The sequence below is a fragment of the Lupinus angustifolius genome, chromosome LG06 (genome assembly GCF_001865875.1).
Source record: "Lupinus angustifolius cultivar Tanjil chromosome LG06, LupAngTanjil_v1.0, whole genome shotgun sequence".
Taxonomy (NCBI): Eukaryota; Viridiplantae; Streptophyta; class Magnoliopsida; order Fabales; family Fabaceae; genus Lupinus; species Lupinus angustifolius.
This window is the reverse complement of record NC_032014.1, coordinates 11192912-11214814: the sequence shown is the minus strand read 5'-3', so window position 1 is coordinate 11214814 and position 21903 is coordinate 11192912. Positions and strand designations below refer to the sequence as shown.

The 21903-nt window shown below is 33.3% G+C and overlaps 3 protein-coding genes across 6 annotated transcripts; 2 read left to right on the top strand and 1 right to left on the bottom strand.

The window, feature by feature from the left end:
* On the top strand, window positions 531-3241 carry LOC109349829 (senescence/dehydration-associated protein At4g35985, chloroplastic-like). 2 transcript variants are annotated; one of them, XM_019590827.1, is made up of 5 exons: window positions 531-1299; window positions 1748-1878; window positions 2021-2183; window positions 2329-2413; window positions 2947-3241. In XM_019590827.1, exons 1-5 carry the CDS (start codon window positions 724-726, stop codon window positions 3033-3035), a joined length of 1044 nt encoding a protein of 347 aa, XP_019446372.1. In that variant the 5' UTR covers window positions 531-723; the 3' UTR covers window positions 3036-3241. The 2 variants fall into 2 exon arrangements, with proteins under 2 accessions (XP_019446372.1, XP_019446371.1); XM_019590826.1 differs by having other exon boundaries at window positions 537-1299; window positions 2021-2187.
* LOC109349826 (uncharacterized protein C3F10.06c) lies at window positions 3977-9296 on the top strand. Of its 3 annotated transcripts, none has more exons than XM_019590823.1 (7): window positions 3977-4337; window positions 4850-5013; window positions 5209-5893; window positions 6165-6265; window positions 6347-6455; window positions 7152-7211; window positions 8880-9248. In XM_019590823.1, the coding sequence occupies exons 1-7, from the start codon at window positions 4049-4051 to the stop codon at window positions 9068-9070; spliced, it is 1599 nt and encodes a 532-aa protein (XP_019446368.1). In that variant the 5' UTR covers window positions 3977-4048; the 3' UTR covers window positions 9071-9248. The 3 variants fall into 3 exon arrangements, with proteins under 3 accessions (XP_019446368.1, XP_019446367.1, XP_019446369.1); XM_019590822.1 differs by having other exon boundaries at window positions 5206-5893; XM_019590824.1 differs by having other exon boundaries at window positions 4231-4337; window positions 4855-5013; window positions 5206-5893; window positions 8880-9296.
* Window positions 10038-17425, bottom strand: LOC109349828 (probable protein phosphatase 2C 6). Its single transcript, XM_019590825.1, has 4 exons — window positions 16982-17425; window positions 11514-11801; window positions 11134-11239; window positions 10038-10568 (listed from the first exon to the last, which is right to left on the bottom strand). Exons 1-4 carry the CDS (start codon window positions 17378-17380, stop codon window positions 10243-10245), a joined length of 1119 nt encoding a protein of 372 aa, XP_019446370.1. The 5' UTR covers window positions 17381-17425; the 3' UTR covers window positions 10038-10242.

The window sequence follows — 21903 nt, the reverse complement described above, 5'->3', positions numbered from 1 at the left end:
TCTTCAACATCAATTGTTTCAAAGTAGATCATTCTTGTGCAAAAGAATTGTGTAGATCATGCAACAACTATGAAACAACTAGAACTTGGAGATGTATATTCTTCAACTTGATAGGAAGACTAACAATTTGTCACATTCATAGGATAGTCCTGCTCCTGTTGATGCAAGTCTCTGTCTACCATATGGATTAGTACCACACAACAACAAATAAATGAAGACATAAAAAACATAGCTACATATTTCTTTCGTTTAACCTACATACCGTATCGAGATTATGTGTACCACATATTAAGTTCGTCGTAATTTTTTTTAGTAATAATAGTGTAAAACTCTGGAACCATATACCACACATAAAAGGAACCTGTATCACACACCTTGTAATTGTTGGACAAAATTCAAGTGCAGTGAAAGTTTTCAAAACAACGCTCATGAAAAAATAGGAGAATAATCTTGCAAAAATAACTCAAGTTATAATAAAGTCTTTGGTTTCACACTAAGGCCAAGCTGTAATGCTATAACACATTTATCAAGAATCTCCATATTTTTTTCTTATGATACTTTCCACCGAAAGTTATATGAAATATATTATTCACCAGAAACAGAGAATAAAGCAACGAACAAAAGAATCCATTACAACAAAAAACTCTCCACCATTATGGCTTTATCTCTATCAACAATCCAAGTGAAAGAGAAAGCAACAGAAGCTAACTAGAGAAGAAGAAAATGGGGTGTTGCTTCCGTGGCTCCACAACTATGCCACCCATAGAAACCTCAAAACCTGTGACTAATGAAGAATATTACTCAGAACCCATTAATCTGAAACAAGAAGTTCTTATACACATACCAAGATGCAAGGTTCATCTTATGGATGAAGGAGAAGCTCTTGAACTAGCTCAAGGTGACTTCATGATCATGAAAACAATGGATGAGAATGTGTCACTTGCTACAATAATAAAAGTAGGTGATGATCTTCAATGGCCTTTGACAAAAGATGAACCTGTAGTGAAACTTGATGTTCTTCATTACCTTTTTACTTTGCTTGTAAAAGATGGTGAGCCTCTTAGTTATGGTGTGTCCTTTTCAGAGGAGTGTTTTGGAAGTTTGAGTTTGCTGGATTCTTTTCTGAAGGAACACTCTTGCTTTTCTGGTTTGAAGTTGAGTAGGAAGAGTGATCTTGATTGGAAGGAGTTTGCACCAAGGGTTGAGGATTATAATCACTTTTTGGCTAAAGTGATTGCTGAAGGAACTGGTCAAATTGTGAAGGGTATCTTTATTTGCAGCAATGCTTACACCAATAAGGTTTGGTTCTCTTGTTGAATTAAGTGCTTCAATTTAGGGGGTAGCTTGGAAGAGCTTATTTGAGATTTTGAGAATAAGTTATGACATTCCTATAAACTCTTTTCAGCTTATTTCAATAAGCTTATTAGAGAAACTAATAAAAATAAGTTGTTTTTAGCTTATTTAGAAGTAGTTTAGCGGTGTAAGGCCTTGCTAGATCTCCAGGATGACCGAAAGGTCAAGAGTTCGATTCCTGGGAGTGACACTTGTTGGGAGGAACATTCACGCATCCCGAAGGCTCCCTTAGTGATTTCATTTTGCTATTCACTTTTAATTTTATAATGAAGCATCGGCCTATTAGTTTCTTGAAGCTAGAAAAATGTATGTGACTTTGATAGAAAGACTGATAATAACCCTAAATTATTGTAAACTTTTATTTCTTTCTACAACTTTTTGGTGGAAAAATCAGGTCCACAAAGGAGGAGAAACAATCCTAAATAGTTCTGCAGAAGAACAAAATGGTGTGGTGGCCAGAGAAAGTATGAACAGCAACACTGCTGATGCCTCAAAGAAGAACAAGATTAATAAAAACCTCAAACGGTATTCAAAAAGTGAACATGTGAATGATTATATTCTACTATGGCATGATTTAACCACTAGTTATCTGCTATGTTATGAATAAAATGATTTAACTATGTTGTGATTTAACTAGCAATTATCTATAATGTTGTTTGCAATATAGTGTGAGAAAGCTATCCAAAATGACTGAGAAGTTAAGTAAATCTTTACTTAATGGTGTTGGTATAGTTAGTGGAACAGTGATGGGTCCTGTGGTTAAATCCCAAGCAGGAAAAGCATTCCTAAAGATGCTTCCTGGTGAAGTGCTTTTGGCTTCCCTTGATGCAGTGAGTAAGTAAAAGTGTTAAACCAAGTCAAGTTTTATCATTTGTCCTCAACTTATGGACAATCAGATTTCCTACTTTCTATTTTCTAATAATCACTTTTTTCAAATAAGCAGCACCATCCTGATATTCTCCTTTAATGTTGTAGATAAAGTTCTTGATGCAGCTGAAGCTGCTGAGAAACAAACTCTTTCTGCCACCTCCAAAGCTACATCCAGAATGGTTTCTAACAGGTAAAGGCAGGGTCCTATATATAGCAGAATTTTATGGTAGGGTCTCATTGTAATTGATGCATATAAAATGAAAAATAAAACTTAGGCATTGTTCTCTAAATGTTTGTGGTGATGTTTTTCATTAAAGATATAACCATTATAATAGTTCATCAATTAAAATACAACACTGCTACACATGTTATAATTGGATGGGAAATAGTATCACAAGCATATAAAGAAAAACACCAAAGTTTTGTTCTAAAATAAAGTGACCTGGTGCATATTTGTGCTAATGCACAATGGATTCAATTAGTGGTTGATAACAAACATCAACATATACATCTATTGTTTCATATGCTGTCACGAACCAATAATAATGAAACAAAAACAATAATAATAATGAATGTTTAAAATTTTTAATCGACATGATATGTTTTCATTTGTACAAGACAACATATGAGATATGATCTGGAACAACAGTTCTCTGTTAAATAAACATGGCTTGTTTATTAATAAACATATTACATCACTATATGTACATCTTTGGCCAACAGGTTTGGTGAAAATGCTGGAGAAGCTACTGAGCATGTGTTTGCAACTGCAGGACATGCTGCTAGCACTGCATGGAATGTCTTTAAGATAAGGAAAGCCATTAATCCAGCTTCTTCAGCAACCACTGGAGTACTGAAAAATGCTGTCAAGAATAAAAGTTTTAAATAACTAAAGTCCTATGAAGTTGCTTCCTATTTGATTGTCAAACACAATGTAGTAGAGTTAGAACTTTTATAAGTCATTTCTAGCTTTTACCCTCTTATGGATTGGCAAATCCAATGAATTCATGTTAAACCACCATGCCATTTGCACTCCTTTTTTTTTTAATTTACTTTGTAACAGTTCATTTATAAATTCTTTTTAGAGTACTTGATCAGTATAATTAGATATAAATTAGAACAAGTAAGTTTAAATATTAAATAAAAATAGTCAATTCAAGTAGTGCTATTCGGACACACTTACACATACATTATCTTACATCTTAACCATTTTTTTATTTGATTAGTCCTAACTCATTTTCTACACACTTATGGTGACTTAATTCCCCACCTCAACCCAATGTGTGAGGCAAGAAATAATGCCAAGAGAAGCATTAATCAATCCATTTTAGGAAAATGATGCACTATAGAGTTGAGACTAGTGAATCTAATTTAAAAGAAAGTTGATTGATGCTATAAAACAATAACATCAATATAATTTAAATCACCTTATAGTATTTCTCTGTGTATAACTAAATCATATCAACCTAATGAAATTTAAGTTAGCTTGGATTGAAAATTGAGTTTAACGGAATGTGTGTAACATAAATTAACCATGAGTGGATATAATTAATTGTTTTTGGTCCATTATCTCACATTGTTATAAAAGTATCATCATTAACCCATCCCTTGAAATAAAAAAAATATTTTTTCATAATAAAAAATCATTTTCATAAAGGAAAAAGAAAAATAACCAACATTACTCAAAAAAAATATATATAATGGGGTAGGTTCAAAATTATATTTATATTTTTTTCTTATACCTTATATATGATAACAACAAGTTACAAGGGTTTTGAACTTGTAGGCAAGGATCAAAAAGAGGTTTTGATAGAGAGAGAGAGAGATGGAAGGAGAAGAAGGAGGGAAATTAAGCATTTACAAAGCTGCAAGAAGCATAAAGAGAAGAGAAAACACTTTATACAATGCATTGAAATCAATATACCAAGACTCCATTTTTGTTGGTGAAATTTCTCAGCTATGGCCTCAGCTTCCTCTTCTCGCTAACCTTCGTTGTGGTCTCTGGTATTCACCCAAGTTCTATGCCACATGTTATTTCAAATCCACTGATGGCCACACCAATAATTGGTCCTTCAATACCTCACGCCTCAATCTTCATGTTGCTCAACTTGCTGGTACCATCATGTTTTTCTTCCTTTAAGCTTCTTTCTTTTCATTGCATTCAGTCATAGATAATGGGTTTTTTTAGGGAGACAAAAAGATGGAATTTTTATGATTGGGTTTTGAGATAATTAGATATAGGGAAAATGGGTCTTTTTTGGAGGTATGGGGAGTTTGTGTGAAAGTGGAATTTTTTTTGTATGAAATGCTAATTTGGGTCGACCCTATTTGATCATAATTGTGTTGTAGCAGTTTATATGATAGTTAGCTGCATTCAACTTTTGGTGTTTTCAATTGCATAATGCATTTTAGGAACAATAATTAGGCTTTGTCCCACTAGGTTGTATCGGCTACATGGATGGAACATGTCATGCTGCTTTATCATAAATCATGTCCATTGGCAAACCATGGATCTCTAAATCTTTCCTAATTGTTTTGCCTATGATTTTTCTTGGAGTCCTTCTGTCTATGTTTTTTGAAGAAAAAAATATGACTTTATGTTTGAATTTTGATGATAACTGGGTAGGACAGAAGGGTGGGTGTATGATAGTTGATGCCACTCGAAGAGGAAAGCGCTTTCCTGATAGCATGTCAAAAACTATACCCATTTGGACGTGTGTTTTGAATCGAGCCATTAGCAATTTCAGGAAGGAGTTTCATGATACCAATGGTGATGCATCATTCAAGGGGGTAAGTAGCACTAGTACTAGCACATGAAGTGGTTAACAACTTAACATTAAATTGGAGAGATTGTGTTCTGCTATTCATGATTCAAATAGTATTGCAAAAATTGTGATTTAGCCTGTATCTGCATGTTCCAACTAAATGGCACTCTGCACATTTTTTCTTTTAATTTTGGATTGTTGTGTTGCCTTCGTAAAGCAGGATTCTAATGGGTGTGATGAACACTCTACAGTTACAAGAGATGTCTCTTTTGATTGGGATTGCTCCTTGCATCTTCCTTTGTGGGTTTCTGAAACAGAAAAAGCTTTGATTGAGGAGCGATTAGAAGAATGGACTCTAGGATTAAAAGCAAGTGGAGCTGATATTGCTTCCCTTGCCGCGTGCTTGAAGAAACCTTTGCGCCCTCTCTGGATTTCGCAAAAAACTGTCATATGGTTAAATGAAGTACCTGACCATGATTCCTGGGATTTCACACCCATCATACTTGTATCTACATCTTTATCAACTGGCATAAGCCAGCAAAGAACCACATCTGAGTTTAGCTGGAATTACATACCAGGCGCTGGAGATGATGAAGAAAGCTGGGCCAGGGGGCTATCTCCCAGTCTCTTCTGGAATCATGTTTATGATCTTATAAACTCAGGCCCCGATGTGTGTAACCAGAAGGTTGCAGATTTAGTTGAAAAGAATAGAGTATATCGTGCTTATAGAGGAGAAAGTGCACCTCAGATAACAGTTAAACCCCTCAAGTCATCTTGTCTTTCACATGAAGAACCATTAGATATTGCTGATATTTCAAACATTAAAATTGACACTGAATCTTCTGAAGATTTGGCAATATCTTGGTTGGGTTCAACTAATGTGGCTGTTGGCACATCTCAAATTGGTATGCTTATTAATTGATGCACTTTTATAATATACCCTTTTCTTTTCAGAATTCTCAATTTTCTCTGCTATATAATTATAATTTTTAAAGGGTGGATCTTTGAAATGAAAATACATTGTCACTTTTATAAATTCTTTTTACGTTCTGTGATAGAGACATATTTCGGTTGCCTTGTCGTCCAATTCACTTCTGATTAGCAACATCACAGAGCAGTAATTTGCATTCTACTATGTTTCTTTTGCTGAGTATCCAATGTCAATGTTTGGCACAGCTGCAGGTGCGGCTGATGTTGATTGCATATTGAATTGTGACTGTGAGACCATCCCTGTCAATCTTCCCAGTGCTGAAGCATATCTGCATCTTCCAATGATGGTGAGTATGAAGTTGAAGGAAAAGTTGATTTTAATATCATTCTGTAGAACTTTTTTGCTCATTTTATTTTTTGATGACCAGACTTCAAAGTTTGATCGATTTTCCTTACTCAACAATCTTCCTTCTGCGGTGAGCTTCGCAAAGTTCAATCTCAGACAAAGAAAAAGATTGCTCATTTGTTGTCATAATGGTAAATAGGCTAAAGTACCCTCTGTCTGCCTGGTTTATTTATTATGTATACTACTATTTGTGTTAAACCGATTGCAATAAACATGGAGTCATTCATGGGTTGTGCTTAGGATTTGTTAACAGCTTAATTGTCATTGAAAGCTGTCGGAAGTGATTGGTGGTACACAATAATCTTCATCTAGGATTCTGGATATCTTTAGATACCTGGGTTAGAAACCTGTTATTGGTAAAGATGTATATGATTAAAACACTAGCATCCAACATTCCTATCAGGTTTATGGTTCCATGATTCCATAAATTTAGCTTACAGGTACATCATACCTCAAAAAAATTTGGGAATCTGACTTTCCTGAGTAAAAGGCTTTGCAGATTCCCATGATGTACCATGTGTATCCTTTATTTTTTAGCTTTCAGTTTTTATACCTATTACTAAATATGAGGATGTAAGATACCCATGCAACTACTACTTTTTTATCCTATTCCCAATTTCTCATGCATCTAAGATATTCGCCCTCTTTCAACTTTTATTGTGTTTCCCATATTTTTCTTTCTAATTTTATCCTTTTGAATCTTTATGTGCCTTTCTTTAATCCTTTTAAATCGATCTCTTGCACCTGTGTTGAAGCTGATTATTTTATGTGTTGTACGAAACTGTCATGCCTAGCCTTGCCTAACATTTATTTTTTTGGCTTTTCAGGGGAAGATATTAGCATATGTGTTTGCTTAGCCATTTTGATGTCATTATTTGATGAAAAAGGTATATTCTTCATATCTTTCAGCAGGCACAAAATTTATTTGTAAAGGCCTTCCGTCATAGTATAGAATCATTGATTTCAGTATTCATCCTGCATCTTTATGTGTACAAGTCAGACTCTTGCCTTTTATTAGCATCTTTAAATAAAATCTGATGTCTATTATCAAGGAAAACACAACAATGTTGTGCTAACAAATAGAGTATTAGAATATAAATATCTAGATGATACATGTATATATGGAGAATATATCTCATATTTTGATGATTATATCTTAGATTTGTTTAGATTATCTTAGAACATCTCCTAGGAATGAGATTACTTTATTTTGTCTTTAATGATTTGTTTCCTTATTTTATTAGGAGTCTGTATTGGTATAAAAAGGTGTTAGTATTATGTCTTTTGTATCACAAAACATTACATCATCATAATATTATCAATACAATTTAGCATTTTGATCATTCATTTTTATCCTTCCATATCTAAGCACTATAATTTCAACATGGTATCCACCTTGAGGGAAGCTTAGCCCTGTGATTCTTGAGTCGGTTGGTTTTCTTCTTGTTACATTCTTTCGCACTTGTTTTAGTCATTATTGTTATCCCACTTTCAAGGTTTGTTGTTTTCATTGTTTTATTGTCCTTTTCTCCCTCTGTAGCACGCCAATTTTCTCTCCCTACTCTAGTTTTGTTCTTGTTGTTGTGCGATTTTGTTAGAACTTCAAATTTTCATCGTTCTTCTTGGATTTGCGGTTGTCATCTCTGTCACATGCACTGTTGGTTTTCTCTTCGCTCCATATGTGACAAGTTAGATGCATATGATATATATGCTTCAACTTGAGGGAGAGTGTCGGATATAGAACTGTTGAGGTTAGTACTTGTGTTCTTGTATTGACCAAGGTTAGTACTTGTGTTCTTGTGTTGACCAAGGTTCTTCTCAACACTCTTGATGTCGTCCGGATTATTGGTGGTGGTTTCTGGTTAGTGGTGCTCTCTAGGTCTTCCTTATTGATGATCAATCCTCAAGTTTAGTCCTTATTGTTTGGTGTTGTCTATTGTGCGGCCATCATTCTTGTTTGTCTACTTTTCTCCATGGTGGTTAAGCTTGAAAATTGCTTCTGCCATGAATAGTTCAGCTTTGTTGCCTTCTGGCATTTGAAGATTGCAGTTGTTATCAATGGTTTAGTGAATTTTGTTCGAACTATCTTAAACTACCTTCATTGTAGCAATCGTTCCACCATCTTCATTGCAGATTTTACCAACATTCACTTATGTAATTATTTTGGTTATTTTCCTTTTTAAATATTTTGTTTCTTTGGTATCATCTGCATTGAAATATAAAAAGGGACACCCAATGCATGAGGCTCCCACTTCAAATATTTCTTGGAGCATATATGTATAATGAATGTTTTTTTTGTTGAGCTTTGGTTGCTCCTCAGAAGTGTCCATCATTGTGAAACCCTTAAAGTCATTAGGCTTGAATTAGTTCCTAGAGATAAGGTGGCAATTTTTTTAACATTTAAGCAGTTGATGATAACAAATAACAACGCAGTAAATGTGTGGAAGATATATTTTAAGTTTGTCCACGTTCTTGTTTTTTTAAAGCATATTGCTTTATTTAATATCATCTTTAGTTTTATCACTAAACATCCCTGCTATCTGAACTTTTTTCAGGTACTTTTGATGATGGAAAGTCCTTCAATATGATAAATGTCACTAAATGGGATATGCGGCGACGGCTTGTATATGTATGTAAGTTTGCAACAAATGCACGACCATCTAGAGGAAATTTGAGGCAAGTTTTTAACTTTCTTATTGGTGACAAATGCATAGAACAAGATCTAGACACTGGAGGAGATGAGTAATTGCAAGAGCACATGAATATCATTAATCAATCTTTTTTACATTTCTTACTTATGACCCTTGATTTTGCTTTGCTTGGATGTGAAATTTATTCTAGCCCATTGTAAAAAAAATTTGTATTGGTTTCAAGTTTATTGACATTTTTGATATCTTACTAACATATTAAATGCATTTTTGATCTCTCTGGTCTGGATAAGTAAGTCTTCAATCTTCAATGCCTTTTATCAACAGCTCGTGTCTGGATACGCCACATAGGTCATGTGACTCTGCCTCTAGTAGATGATGGGTTCTTTTACTGAGTCAGATTGGTTTGGAAAAAAAGATGTTAAAACATGTTATACTTGTGATCAGATTCATTGAGAGTTTGATCTACTAAACTCTTATATTCTTTGGTGCACCATCTCTGTAGTATTCTTCCAATTCGTTCATCTCTTACCATCGCAGGAGAACACTCCAATTCCAGGTTGATCTTTGTCTCCAGCAATTCAGATTTTAGATGACTTCTTGCAATCCGAGAACTTGGTCCCTGAGAAATCAGCTACTTGGTTGCATTCTCAATAGCCATGAGAGATCAGACAGTTCTATCCCATCTTTGAATATCATTGATCATCTTAAGGATCCTTCTACATGGATGTGAGGAGCCATTAAGTATTAGGCGAGTGGCCAAAAGAGTCACTTTCCAACCAAATGCAACATAATCCCTTGTCCCAAACTATCTTAAGGGCAGAGGGACATCCCCATAAGTCCATAACCCAGCCATTGGGACAAAGGTTACACCCAGGTTTAGAACAAAACCAAGAATTTGAACAAGACTTTCATTTCATTATGTATTAAATTGTTGATCCCAATTCCCATTACATTTTTTAAAATGAGAATCTATTTGTACTTCATTATAACAATCAACCTCTTGCTAGTTGTCACCAAATGTCATGAAGCAAATTCTTTTTGCATGATGAGAACTATCCAAGGCCCTCACCACTAGACCAATTCCAGTGACTTAATTTTTGCTATTAACTCTGTACAGCAGGTTAGGAGAACACAAGTTGAAATGATAACAATTACCAATGGGGTCATAAGTAGAAAATGGTATTTTTGTATATAGATCAGCTCTTCAACTTAGTAACAATCACTTTGCCCTTCTCAAGCTTCAAAAATATTGAAAAGAATTGGATTCTTAGGAAACTAAAGGAGGCCTTAGCTGGCGTCTTCTCTTTGATTTCAGATCAACAACTATGATTGAAATGTTATCTTCACTATTTCTACCATATGCAATCTCAGTCAGGCTATCTGCAACAACTTGTGCTGGAGATATTTCTTCTGTTGATAAGGACAACCTGCGCCGCCGCCTTAGAATATGTCGTGCAACTTCCCCAACCTCGTCATTGGTCATTACATCCCAGAGTCCATCACTTGCCAAAACTAAGCATTCATCCTCCTCAGTTCTTGCTGTAAAAGTTATCTCGGGCACTGGAATAATCCATGGCCTCAAGTACCTGTCTCCTGAAACATCATACCATTAAGCAAAGTAAATCCAAGGCTACATTTAACTTAGGTTCAGAAAGTCCAAATCCTATTCTTTCTAAGTACCTGCTATTCAGATCCACAATTTTGAAATTTTGCATTATCCTACTTTGTATTTATGCATACCAAACATTATCACAATCTGTAGCCCTGTGCATTAGTAATCAAATTGGTGGTAAAATGGAAAACTGACTTCTGATCTAATAGTTTGTTGAGCAGTTCTACTTCTCTAGTCTCTTTTAAGTAAAGATCTGAACATTAAAAATATTCTGGTGTTACATGTCAATATCTCTGACCAGTATTAGACTCTCCAATACTCGAGATGAGCTGCACCCAATTGCTTTAACGGTCCTCTCTTATTACTTGAAGATCAAAAGTTGTTGAATTGAAGATTAAACCGTTTGCATATTAGCTAGTAGTATCAGAAAGGTTATTATTGGCCTCATACTGTTGAAAGGACTTGATGCCTTATTCAATAATTCAAAAGAGAAAATATTATACAAACTCTTAACCCAACACTGTATATGAAGATAAATCAAGGTACCTATGGCCCTGGACATGGCAAGGACACCAAACACCCTAGCTCCATTCCAGTTTATCACTTTTCCTCCTGTTCCTTCAATTCTCAGGAGTTCATCTTGTCTATCAGGCTGTACAAGTATAATGGTATCTTAATTTTTGTTAATGAAATAAAACATGACTGTAATGAAGGGAAAATGTGTATGAATTCTTTTTTTAATCACCATTTCTGATGGAGGACAAGAATCTCAAACTTCAAATGCACAGCATAGGTGAATAGACTTATGTTGTATACATATACATGATAAAACAATGGGAATAGTCTCATTTCAGAAGTGTCAGCAGATAAATCACATGCATGTAGTTTTTATCAAATTTTTTAATTAACATGGGTTAGGACAATACCTTCTGATCCACGGTCAAGGGGATTGTTTGGGTCCTACGGCAAAGAACTACCCTTGAGTCACCACAATTAGATGTAATAATTTGGCAACCAGATAGAACCACCACAGAAGCAGTAGATCCTACCATTTCTGGTGCAACTGCATCTAATAGGACTTCAGTGTCAGTTCTCTCAAAGCCTTTGGCAAATACAGCCTCCCACCTTCTCTGCCATTCAGTGCCACCAGCATTTTCTTTATCACACTCTTCTGCTATAACAAGGTGCATCCGCTTGGCACAAAATTTAGCCACCTATGATTGAAGTACCACAATAGTTATGAGAATGGAAAACTACTAATGATATATATTTTTTTACATTTGTTGATGTTGTCCTGATGTTTAAGTAACTCAATTAATATAATACTCTACTTCATCCTTAAAAATCCCAAGGCTCATGTGAATCTAGAAGTTCTCCTCATATATAAGGAAATGATTCAGTTTCATAGTCAAATATCTTAATTCTCCACAAACAAATGAAAAGAATTTGGAGCATCCGCAAGCTTAGGTATTGTTCCGCCAATAATCATCCTCCTTGCCTTTAATACAATCATATTTATAACTCAACATTTCTTGTAAAATATTAGCAACACCAATTCCTTAAGTTTTTGCCTATCAGTTGTCCTGCTTGTTTGGCCTTTCCTCTGTTGCGTAACAACTGCATAATGTACACGGAAACGTCCATGGATTTTATCATTAACATGGTGAATTCGTTTCAAACTATAAGGCTTTCCCATTATAGCAAGTTGTTCAAAAAACATTTCTCGTTCTTCCATCCCCTATTCACCTTTTTCCTGGATAATCAAGTTCAAATATCCTTGTATTCCTTATTTAGCTATTCCCCAAACAACTCACCTTCAACTTCTGTTCCACATGATCAAATATAAATCATAGAAAAAATGAGTAAGCATGTACTCCAATAGGTATAGACTTGGACAGTTAGGCGCTTTGTATATTAATTGATTATTATAAATTGTTGACTTTTTTATTATATTCATGTGCTAATAGACCTTGCGCCTACATAGATTACTCTACCTCTTTGGTCAGGCAAAAAAAACACCTTTGTCAGAATTCAAGTGTAGAACCTATCCCCTACAACAACCGGAGAGTCTTATTATTATTGGGATATATGAATAGTTGAGAGTTATAAGTGAGATAACATGTCTTGAACCAAAACCTTAAGATAATAATTTCATAGGCTCTTTCACTTCTAAGCTCCTTCACTCATTCTCTCATGTCTCAGTCAAACCATCACTTTTGATATCACTTGTTAGATCCATCTGCTACTGCAGAGCCTCCAACGACCGAGGAGTCCTATTGTAATCGGGACATGAGAAGAGTCAAAAGAACAAAAACTTTAACATAATGGTTTCATGTCCTTTTCCACTTTTATTCTCTCATATCCAATGTAAGGCTTCATACTTCAATATCCTAATACAATTATTCAAAGAGTGGCAAGATATCTTTGTGTTGCTTGTGATCTCTAATATTGACCTAACTGATCCCTATCAAGGATTCTGAATGAGAAAAAATTTTGTACAGAAAAAGTAGTACGAGAATAACAATGTACCCAAAAGAATTCCTAAAATTTTAAATGTAGAATTAGTAAACACAGCCTGGCTCTTAAGTCTTTTTGAACATTGAAATAGATAGCATATATCTTTACTTTTTTCATGAAAAGAAAGTTCTGAGAAAGTTAAGTTGTTTAGAATTTTTGTTTATACTTTTTAAAGAATAATACATAGTCATTACATCATCTTAGAAAATAAAAATTATACAATCAATATATCATCTGTATTGAAATTACTTTTTTTTTAAAAAGAAAGAAATGATAATTAAATATAATTAGAAGATGATGTACTGTCATTATATAAAACTCATACACTATTAATATATGCATTTTTTTTTCTATATGCACCATTTTTAGATTAATTTATTAGAAACATTAATTATTATGTTTTATATAGACACGGTACCAAAAGTTGTATAAAGGTGCAAAAGGATAGGTCCCACATACTAATAATTACTTTTTTTCCAACAACAAATTCATCCTTCCATCCACGTGGCTCACCCTTTTCCTACCATCCACACTTTCTTTCTTCAGTCGAGCCACCCACCCAAACACGTAACACTAACACTTATTAATTATAACCCCTAAGCTCAATTTAGAATATTGAATTCAATAGTTACTACTTTAGGGGATATTGTATTGAATTTAATAGTTTTTATCCTATCATTCTTTAACTACTATTAACTCTAAAACAAAAGTAATATAAATCAATAATATATGATATTAAGGGCGGATCTTCTCTAGGACAGGTGAGGGCAGTTGCCCCCCTCAAATATTTCAAAAAAATATTATTGAGATATTGTTTTTGGTATATTTTAAAATTTAACAACGAAACTTAAGGATAAGAGTGTAATATTTATGTATTATTAGTATAAAAATTTATACACATTCACTACATCATCCATCATTCATTTAAATTAATTTTTTTAAAGAGTTGATAAAGATTGGATATGAATGGTAGGTGATGAAGTGAAAAAGTATAAAATTCATACATTGTTAGTGCATATATTATTCTCTCAACAAGATAATACTTCTACACGACTTATTGGACAAGAAAAAATTCAATATTCTCTTCAAAACTCTCATCCTTTATGAAGTTTCACTCTCTTTAGTATCACATGACATATTTCCCCCCTAATATCGCTTTAGATAACTCTCCAACTTAAACCCATTTATTTTTTCACCTTAAAAATGTCATATTTACTCTTTATAAATCAGTTTTCTTCAATTGCTTTTTTCATGACACATTATCATATGTCTGTAAAGTCATGACATGATTACTTATGATTTGTTTGTTTCTTGCATCAAATTTTATCCATGGACGTTGTTATTCTTTGTTAGTGAACTATTTTTTTATTAATTAATTTTAGTTGGGTTATTCCATTGCTATGTATGACATTCTTAATATCGTTATTTCTATCTTTATATATTTTTCTCTTAAAAAATTATTTGTATCAATCTCAAGCATACATTATTTTGATTCTCTATTTGAAAGGATTGAAAACTAATTTTATGTTCGATTCTTGTGAGTTTAAAATACATATAATGTTTATAAGAGATAATGAACTTATTTGTGCTTAGGAATATTTAGAATTTCTTCATAGATTTGTTATGTTATATTTTTGTCATGTTTCTTGGGAATTTAAACATGAAAGAATAACTCATTTTTACATTAAAAAATTATATATATTCTAATGATTTCATATGTTATTTATGTATAAATCATAATGCTGCCCCCTCTAAAATTATGGCGAAGATCCGCCACTGGATGATGTGATAATAGTGTAAAAATATTATATTGGGAGTGCATAAATTTTAAACTCTCTTTTATTTTCAAGCACCACACAAAAAGCTGAAGATAAAATGGCTTTTATGGCATTTTGCAAAGAGTGAGGATCCATTTCTCTAAAACTAAGTTTTTTAAATTTACTCCTCATTTTAATTATCGATTCTAAAAAAATCTAATGATTTAGATCTTCTCACTAATCAAACCATTAAATTTCATTAAAATTGATAACGATGATATAAAGTAAGTTTAAAAAATCGGTTAGTCCAAGAGATGTCAGTAAGGATATGAAGAATTAGTATCTTGGAGTAAGGATATGATGTTCCCTCTATGATGGAAACTAATTACATGTCTACATGAGATGTCAGTAATGGTAACCAATCCTTAACCTAAAGCAAGTATGAAGAATTAGTATCTGTCCTTAAAGGGAAAACTAAGAGCCAGAGTATCATGTACGATCTTACATATATGTGACACGTAACACTGCACAACAAAATGGACACCTTGACTTTATCTTCCTCTATTAATCTTATATGGACCACTCTACTAACACGTGGTCTTCCTACGAAACCTATCTACCAACCCAAATTCCCCACCTAGTTTAACCACCTTAATAAACTGAGCTCATATTTCTAAAATGATTGTATAAAATTGGAAAAGTAGTTATTCTTCATATAATAAAATGATAATAAATTTGTTTATACTCAATTTAAGTTATACCAATTATATTTAATTTCAGCTATTTATTTTCCTAATTGCAATGGACTAAATGAGTGACATAAATAAATGACTAGAGAAAAAAAAAATAATAAGAGAAATTTTTTAAATAACTTTTAAGTTTCACTAATTTGATCCGTTGAATGTAAAAAAATAAATGACTGAAATTGATTGTAATAAGTATAACTTAAATTATATATAAACTGATTCCTTCTCTAATAAAATATATAAAAAGTTTAATAAATAGGTATGTCTTTACTTGTTTTCTTTAGAACATAAACTCAATTCACAAGCACGGTTCCACGTAAAAAAATTGCTTTTATGACAACTAAAATATTTGATGGATTACGGTTACTGAAATTTTACACCAATAATTCTACAAAACAAAACAATAATAAATTATAGGTAATGTTAAGTAATATAAAATAAGTAAGTAAGCTTTGAAAATTAATTTCAACCGTTATATTGAGCTATCATTTAGCAATATAAAATAACTTCTTAGCTTCTTTTAAAAATGTGCTAAGGAAACTTGATAACAATATTCTAAATTGTTTAGTATGTGAATATATAATTGATTTTGAAATTGAAATTGGACTATAATTTTAATATTCATTAACCAATGGGTCAAATAAACATAATTAAATTAAGTTATACTTATTCCGCATTCTAATCTTTCAACTAAAATATTATAATTTTGACTAAGAATCACATAGCATAAAAACACAATACAATTGTAGGCACTTACGGCCGTTAATGTCGTCACCGGCACTTCCAGCACCGCATCACTACAACTATGATTCAACTATCCATATTATCACGGCTAATTATACGTTTCCAACTTTATTCTTTGCTCAATAATCATAACTTTTTTCTTATTTTGAATCTATTCTAGTTCTATTGAAATTAGTGTATGGTTTTAAGTTTAGGAAATTTTAAATCACATTTAGCTTAACACTAATAATTAGAACAGGGAATGTGTCAACTTTAAAACAAACATTCACTAAATGTAAACCCCAATCCATCATACAAACTGACCCTTATCAAAATTTCCCACCCTCAACAAGAAACAGTTTTTTATATTACTAAGAAAATAAAATTACAATAGTATTTATTATTATTCATCAAAATTATTTAAAAACTAAATAAATCTTAAAGTTTAAAATATTAAATATTTCGTTATTTAAGTTCTTAACGTTTTCCCTCATCCTTAAAGCCTTTAGTAATAGTCATTAATATTGAAATTATCACACAAGTGAACGTTATGCAAAACACCACCACAACGAGGACACTATTTCAAAATATAATGAAAAATTATATAACAACGCATAAAGATAGAATGATATATAAAGCTGTACGGTGTACCTGAGATCCACCGTGGCCGTCGTAAACGCCGAAGAAATGAACCGGTGAGATCTCATCGGAGGATCTAGAACCAGGAGCCGTACAACCTCCAACATGATCACACATACGAGACATGAATCCTGGAATAACCGCAACAGCATCTTCCATCTCTTTCCTTCTTCCGATCACTGAACTCTGTCCCCAGCTCACTCCCTTGTTCTTTCTCCCCACACACTTCTCCCTCGTCATCGGCGGAATCTCGCCGGAGCCACCGCTGCTGATGGAGGAAACTTCGCTGCTGGTGATGGTCATGTTGCGGAGGTCGTCGATGCTGAGTATGGAGGAAATGCCTGAACCGGAACTCGTTGAGGTAAACTCTGAGTCGACTCGTTCGTGTTGGTCGTCCTGTGAGGGTTCCATGAAGAAGCAATAGTAGTGAGAAAGAGAGAGGGAAGAGATATATAATAATAAAAGGAAGAGAAAGAGAAAGAGAAAAAGAAAGGACAGATAAGAATGTGACACGTGTAGGAAAATGTAAGTAATGTCGATGGCTCACGCATCTGTTTTATGTTGTGACTTCAGTGGGAGAAAAATCGTAGGAAATACTTACGTGAGTCTGTGTAACTTAATTTGTTAATAATGAATTAGACATCTAATAATAAGATTAAAATGCTTTCGCAGACTTTACAACTTATATTAGACTTTCCAATCAAAGTTCTTAGAATACCTTTTACAAAGTCAAATTAAGCATTAAAAAATTCAAAATATGGATTTGTTGGAGTAGCTTTTGTAATTGTTTGAGATATCCTAGTAAAAAAAATAAAGTAAATTACACTGACACCTCTGAATTTTAGTGAAATTACACAAACCACCCTTCACTTTTCTACATCTACACAAACCTCCCCTAGTTTTGTACTTTCATTACACCACCTCTGTATAAGAAATAAGTGTAATCTTTTAAACAAAAAATGTGATAAATGCAATTAAGTTAAACAAAACATGATATATTGTGTAGACAAGTCTAAATAATATACAAATCAATATATCTTTATTATTTTTGGTTCGTTATACTACATTATAAGAGTGATATAAACAATATTTCTTTATAATTGTTGATGCATTTTGTAAGAAAAAAAATAATAAAGATACATTGATTTGTATATTATTTAGACTTGTCTATACAATATATCATGTTTTGTTTAACTTAATTGCATTTATCACATTTTTTGTTTAAAAGATTACACTTATTTCTTATACAGAGGTGGTCAGTGTAATGAAAGTACAACACTATGTGAGGTTTGTGTAGATGTAGAGAAGTGAGGGGTAGTTTGTGTAATTTCACTAAAACTCAGAGGGTGTCAATGTAATTTACTCTAAAAAATAGTATCCCAAAATATTGAGAGAGAGGGTACATTTACCATAAGAATAAATTTAAAAAGTATATTCCATATTTTAGTCATCCATTTAAGAAAAATTTAATGGTTAAAATTTATTCACTAATTCAAATCTTAGATTTCTTTATAATAAATTGCTAAGATGTGGGTTATAAATTTTTAACCTATTTTTAGAGCCCAAAATATTATATCTTAGACTTTTCTACTAAATCATTGATGCAGGAAGAGGGCAGTCACTAATCCAGGCCCAAGACAAATTAATTGAATTAAATGTTTACTGATTTAAAATATATATTTCATAAAAATTACTTTTTGTTGTCTTATTAATTAATTCATTATCATTATCAGAACAATATCGGATAAATATATATCTAATTTAATTTTAGTAACTCTTAAATGCATATCCAAAAAAATTGTAATTCTACCCTACCTTATGCGAGGACTCCATCTGTCCTCCCTTTCCCTCAAACTTCTACATTTATCTCTTGTGGTAAGGGTGAGAACTCTTGTGTTAAGGGTGAGAAACAATGAAGAATTTGGAAGCTATTTCAGTTTGTTATTCTGTATACTTTCCTAACATAGAAAGTTAGTTAGAATTTGGAAGCTATAAATAACACTTAGCATTTTAAAGATCCGTGGTTGTTATAATTGATACTCAATATATTTTCAATACAACTTAGTTCATTCTCTCTCAAACATATCTTTTTTTCATTTTTCCTCTCTTTTCTGCAACTCCACTTAGTGTGCATATTGTTTCTCTTTTGATGGTTGTTTGGAGCATTGTGTATGCATAGGACTTAGGAGAGTGGTCTTGGTTTAACAGTGGTATCAAGAACAAGGTTGAAGCAAGATTCATGGTGGATCTTGGGCTGTGATTCGAAGTGGGAAGAGAAGAACATATAGTGGGACAACAAGAAAAGAAGATTGCAAGATCTTAGATCTATCATGACAAATGGTAATGGGTTTGCAATGACACTACCAATTATTGACACCAAGAATTATGATAGATGGAGAATTCAGATGAGAATTATCTTTGGATTCGAAGAAGTACATGAGATAGTTCAAAATGAATACATAGAAGTTGGGGAGAATGCAAATGAGGCTCAAAGGACAAGTTACAGATAATCCAAGAAGAAGGATCACAAAGTTTTGTTCTTAATCCATCAATGTGTTGATGGAGCCAACTTTGAGAGAACTTATGGTGCCAAGACAACAAAAGAAGCTTGGGATAGCTTGGAGAAAAGCTATGAAGAGGCTGCAAAAATGAAGAAAATGAAACTTCAAAAAATGAGGAGACACTATGAACTCCTTCAAATGGAGGAGAATGAGATAATAACATATTACTTCACCAAGATTCTCACACTCATCAACCAAATGAAATCGTGTGGAGAAGAGGTGAAAAGGGAAATCTATTATTGAGAAGATACTTAGGACTCTAACTCCTAAGTATGACCACATTGTTGTTGCAATAAAGGAGTCCAAGAATCTTAAAGATTACAAGATTGAAGAGTTGTAAAGCTCTCTTGAAGATCGTGAACAAAGGCTTAAGGAGAGAGGCTTATAGAAGAATGATGATCAATCACTCCAAGCACAATCTTTCAAAAAGCTTTCTAGACAGTGGAATAAGAATAAAAAGAAGGAGAAGTGGAACAAATTTGAGCAAGGATCCTCATCTCAAACACCAAACAACACAAATAGCATTGAACATGATCAAAGAAGAGACTCAACAAATAGAAGAAAGTTTGACAAGAAGAGGGTTCAATGCTATAATTGTAGAGAATATGGACATTATGCAGCAGAATGCAAGTCAAAGAAGGTGTTAGGCAGAAAAGATGAAACATCTAGATTGGCACATGATGGTGACTCTGATGGTGATCATTACCTACTAATGGAAAATACAAAAAACAACCAACAAGATGTTAATTTTTGATATCTTGACACCAATTGCTCAAATCATATGACAAGCAAGAAGGATTGGTTCATAACACTTGATGAATCAGCAAAAAACAAGATTAAGTTTGTTGACCATAGTGCAGTATCTGCAGAAGGAATTGGCAAGGTGATGATCCAAAGATGAGATGAAAAGAAAGCCTACATCTCAAATGTTCTATATGTACCTAAGATGAAGATCAATCTGCTCAGTCTTGGACAACTGCTAGAAAATGGATATACCATGGAGATGAAGGATGGTACGCTGAAGGTGTTTGACAAAAACAAGCACAACATCTTGAAGGCTCCACTATTAGCCAACAGAACCTTCAAGATTGGCATACAGATTAGTGACCAAAAGTGCCTTCAATCAACAATTATGAAGGACACTTGGCTATGACATAAGAGGTATAGACATCTAAACTTTAAAATTTTAGATTTGCTAGAAAATGAAGGAATAGTGATTGGTTTGCCACACACAAAAGCACCAGAACAATTATGTGAAGAGTGCCTATCAAGAAAACAAGCAAGAAATTCTTTTGTCTCACATGTTCCTACAAAAACAGTGAATGCATTAGAGGTGGTATATTCAAATGTGTGTGGACCCTTTGAAGAAGACTCTATTAGAGGAAATAAGTACTTTGTGACCTTTATTGATGATCATACAAGAAAAGTATGGATCTATCTAATAAAGATGAATGGTTAAGTGCTAGAAACCTTCAAGAGATTCAAAGCTCAAGCAGAAAGGCAAAGTGAAGTCAAGCTGAAACTGTTGAAATCAGATGGAGGAGGTGAGTATGTATCAACTGACTTTCATGAATTGTGCATCAAAAAATGGATCACTCATGAAGTCATTGCTCCATACATACCTCAACATAATGGAACAACAGAAAGGGCAAACAGAACCATACTTAATATGGCTACGTATATGCTGAAAACAAAGAATTTGCCTAAGGTATTTTGGGGGATGTTGTTTGTACTGCAGTGTATATACTAAATAAGTGTCCTACTAAGAGGTTGGATGAGAAGAATCATGAAGAAGCTTGAACATGACTCAAACCAAATGTGAGTCAGTTAAAAATCTTTGGCTCCATTTGTTACAAACATGTGCCTGAAGCAAGGAGGAGAAAGCTAGATGATATGGGTGAAAACTTATCATCTTGAGTTATCATTCAACTTGTGCTTATAGAGTATTTGACCCTAGAAATAATAAGTTGATGATGAACATGGGTTTGAAGTTTGATGAGGATCAATGTTGGAATTGGAACCTTAAAAGTTCTAAAAAATGTCAAAAGACCATATTGCAATTTGAAGAAGCTGAGGAAAGTGGCATTGGTGAGACTATATCATCTAATCCAATTGTTGTGCCTAGCAAAATGGTGAATCCTCCAACAACTCAAAGACTCAGACAACCATATTTAAGACTAAGTGATTATGAGGTGTTTTGTGACTCAATAATCAATGCATATGGTGATTTTGTGCATATGACATTGCTTGCTGAGATGGAACCAGTAGATATGGAAAATGATTTGTACCAAACACATTGGGTTGAGGAAATGGAGGAAGAACTGAAGTTTATAGAAAGAAACAATACTTGGAGTCTAACTGAATTGCTAAGAG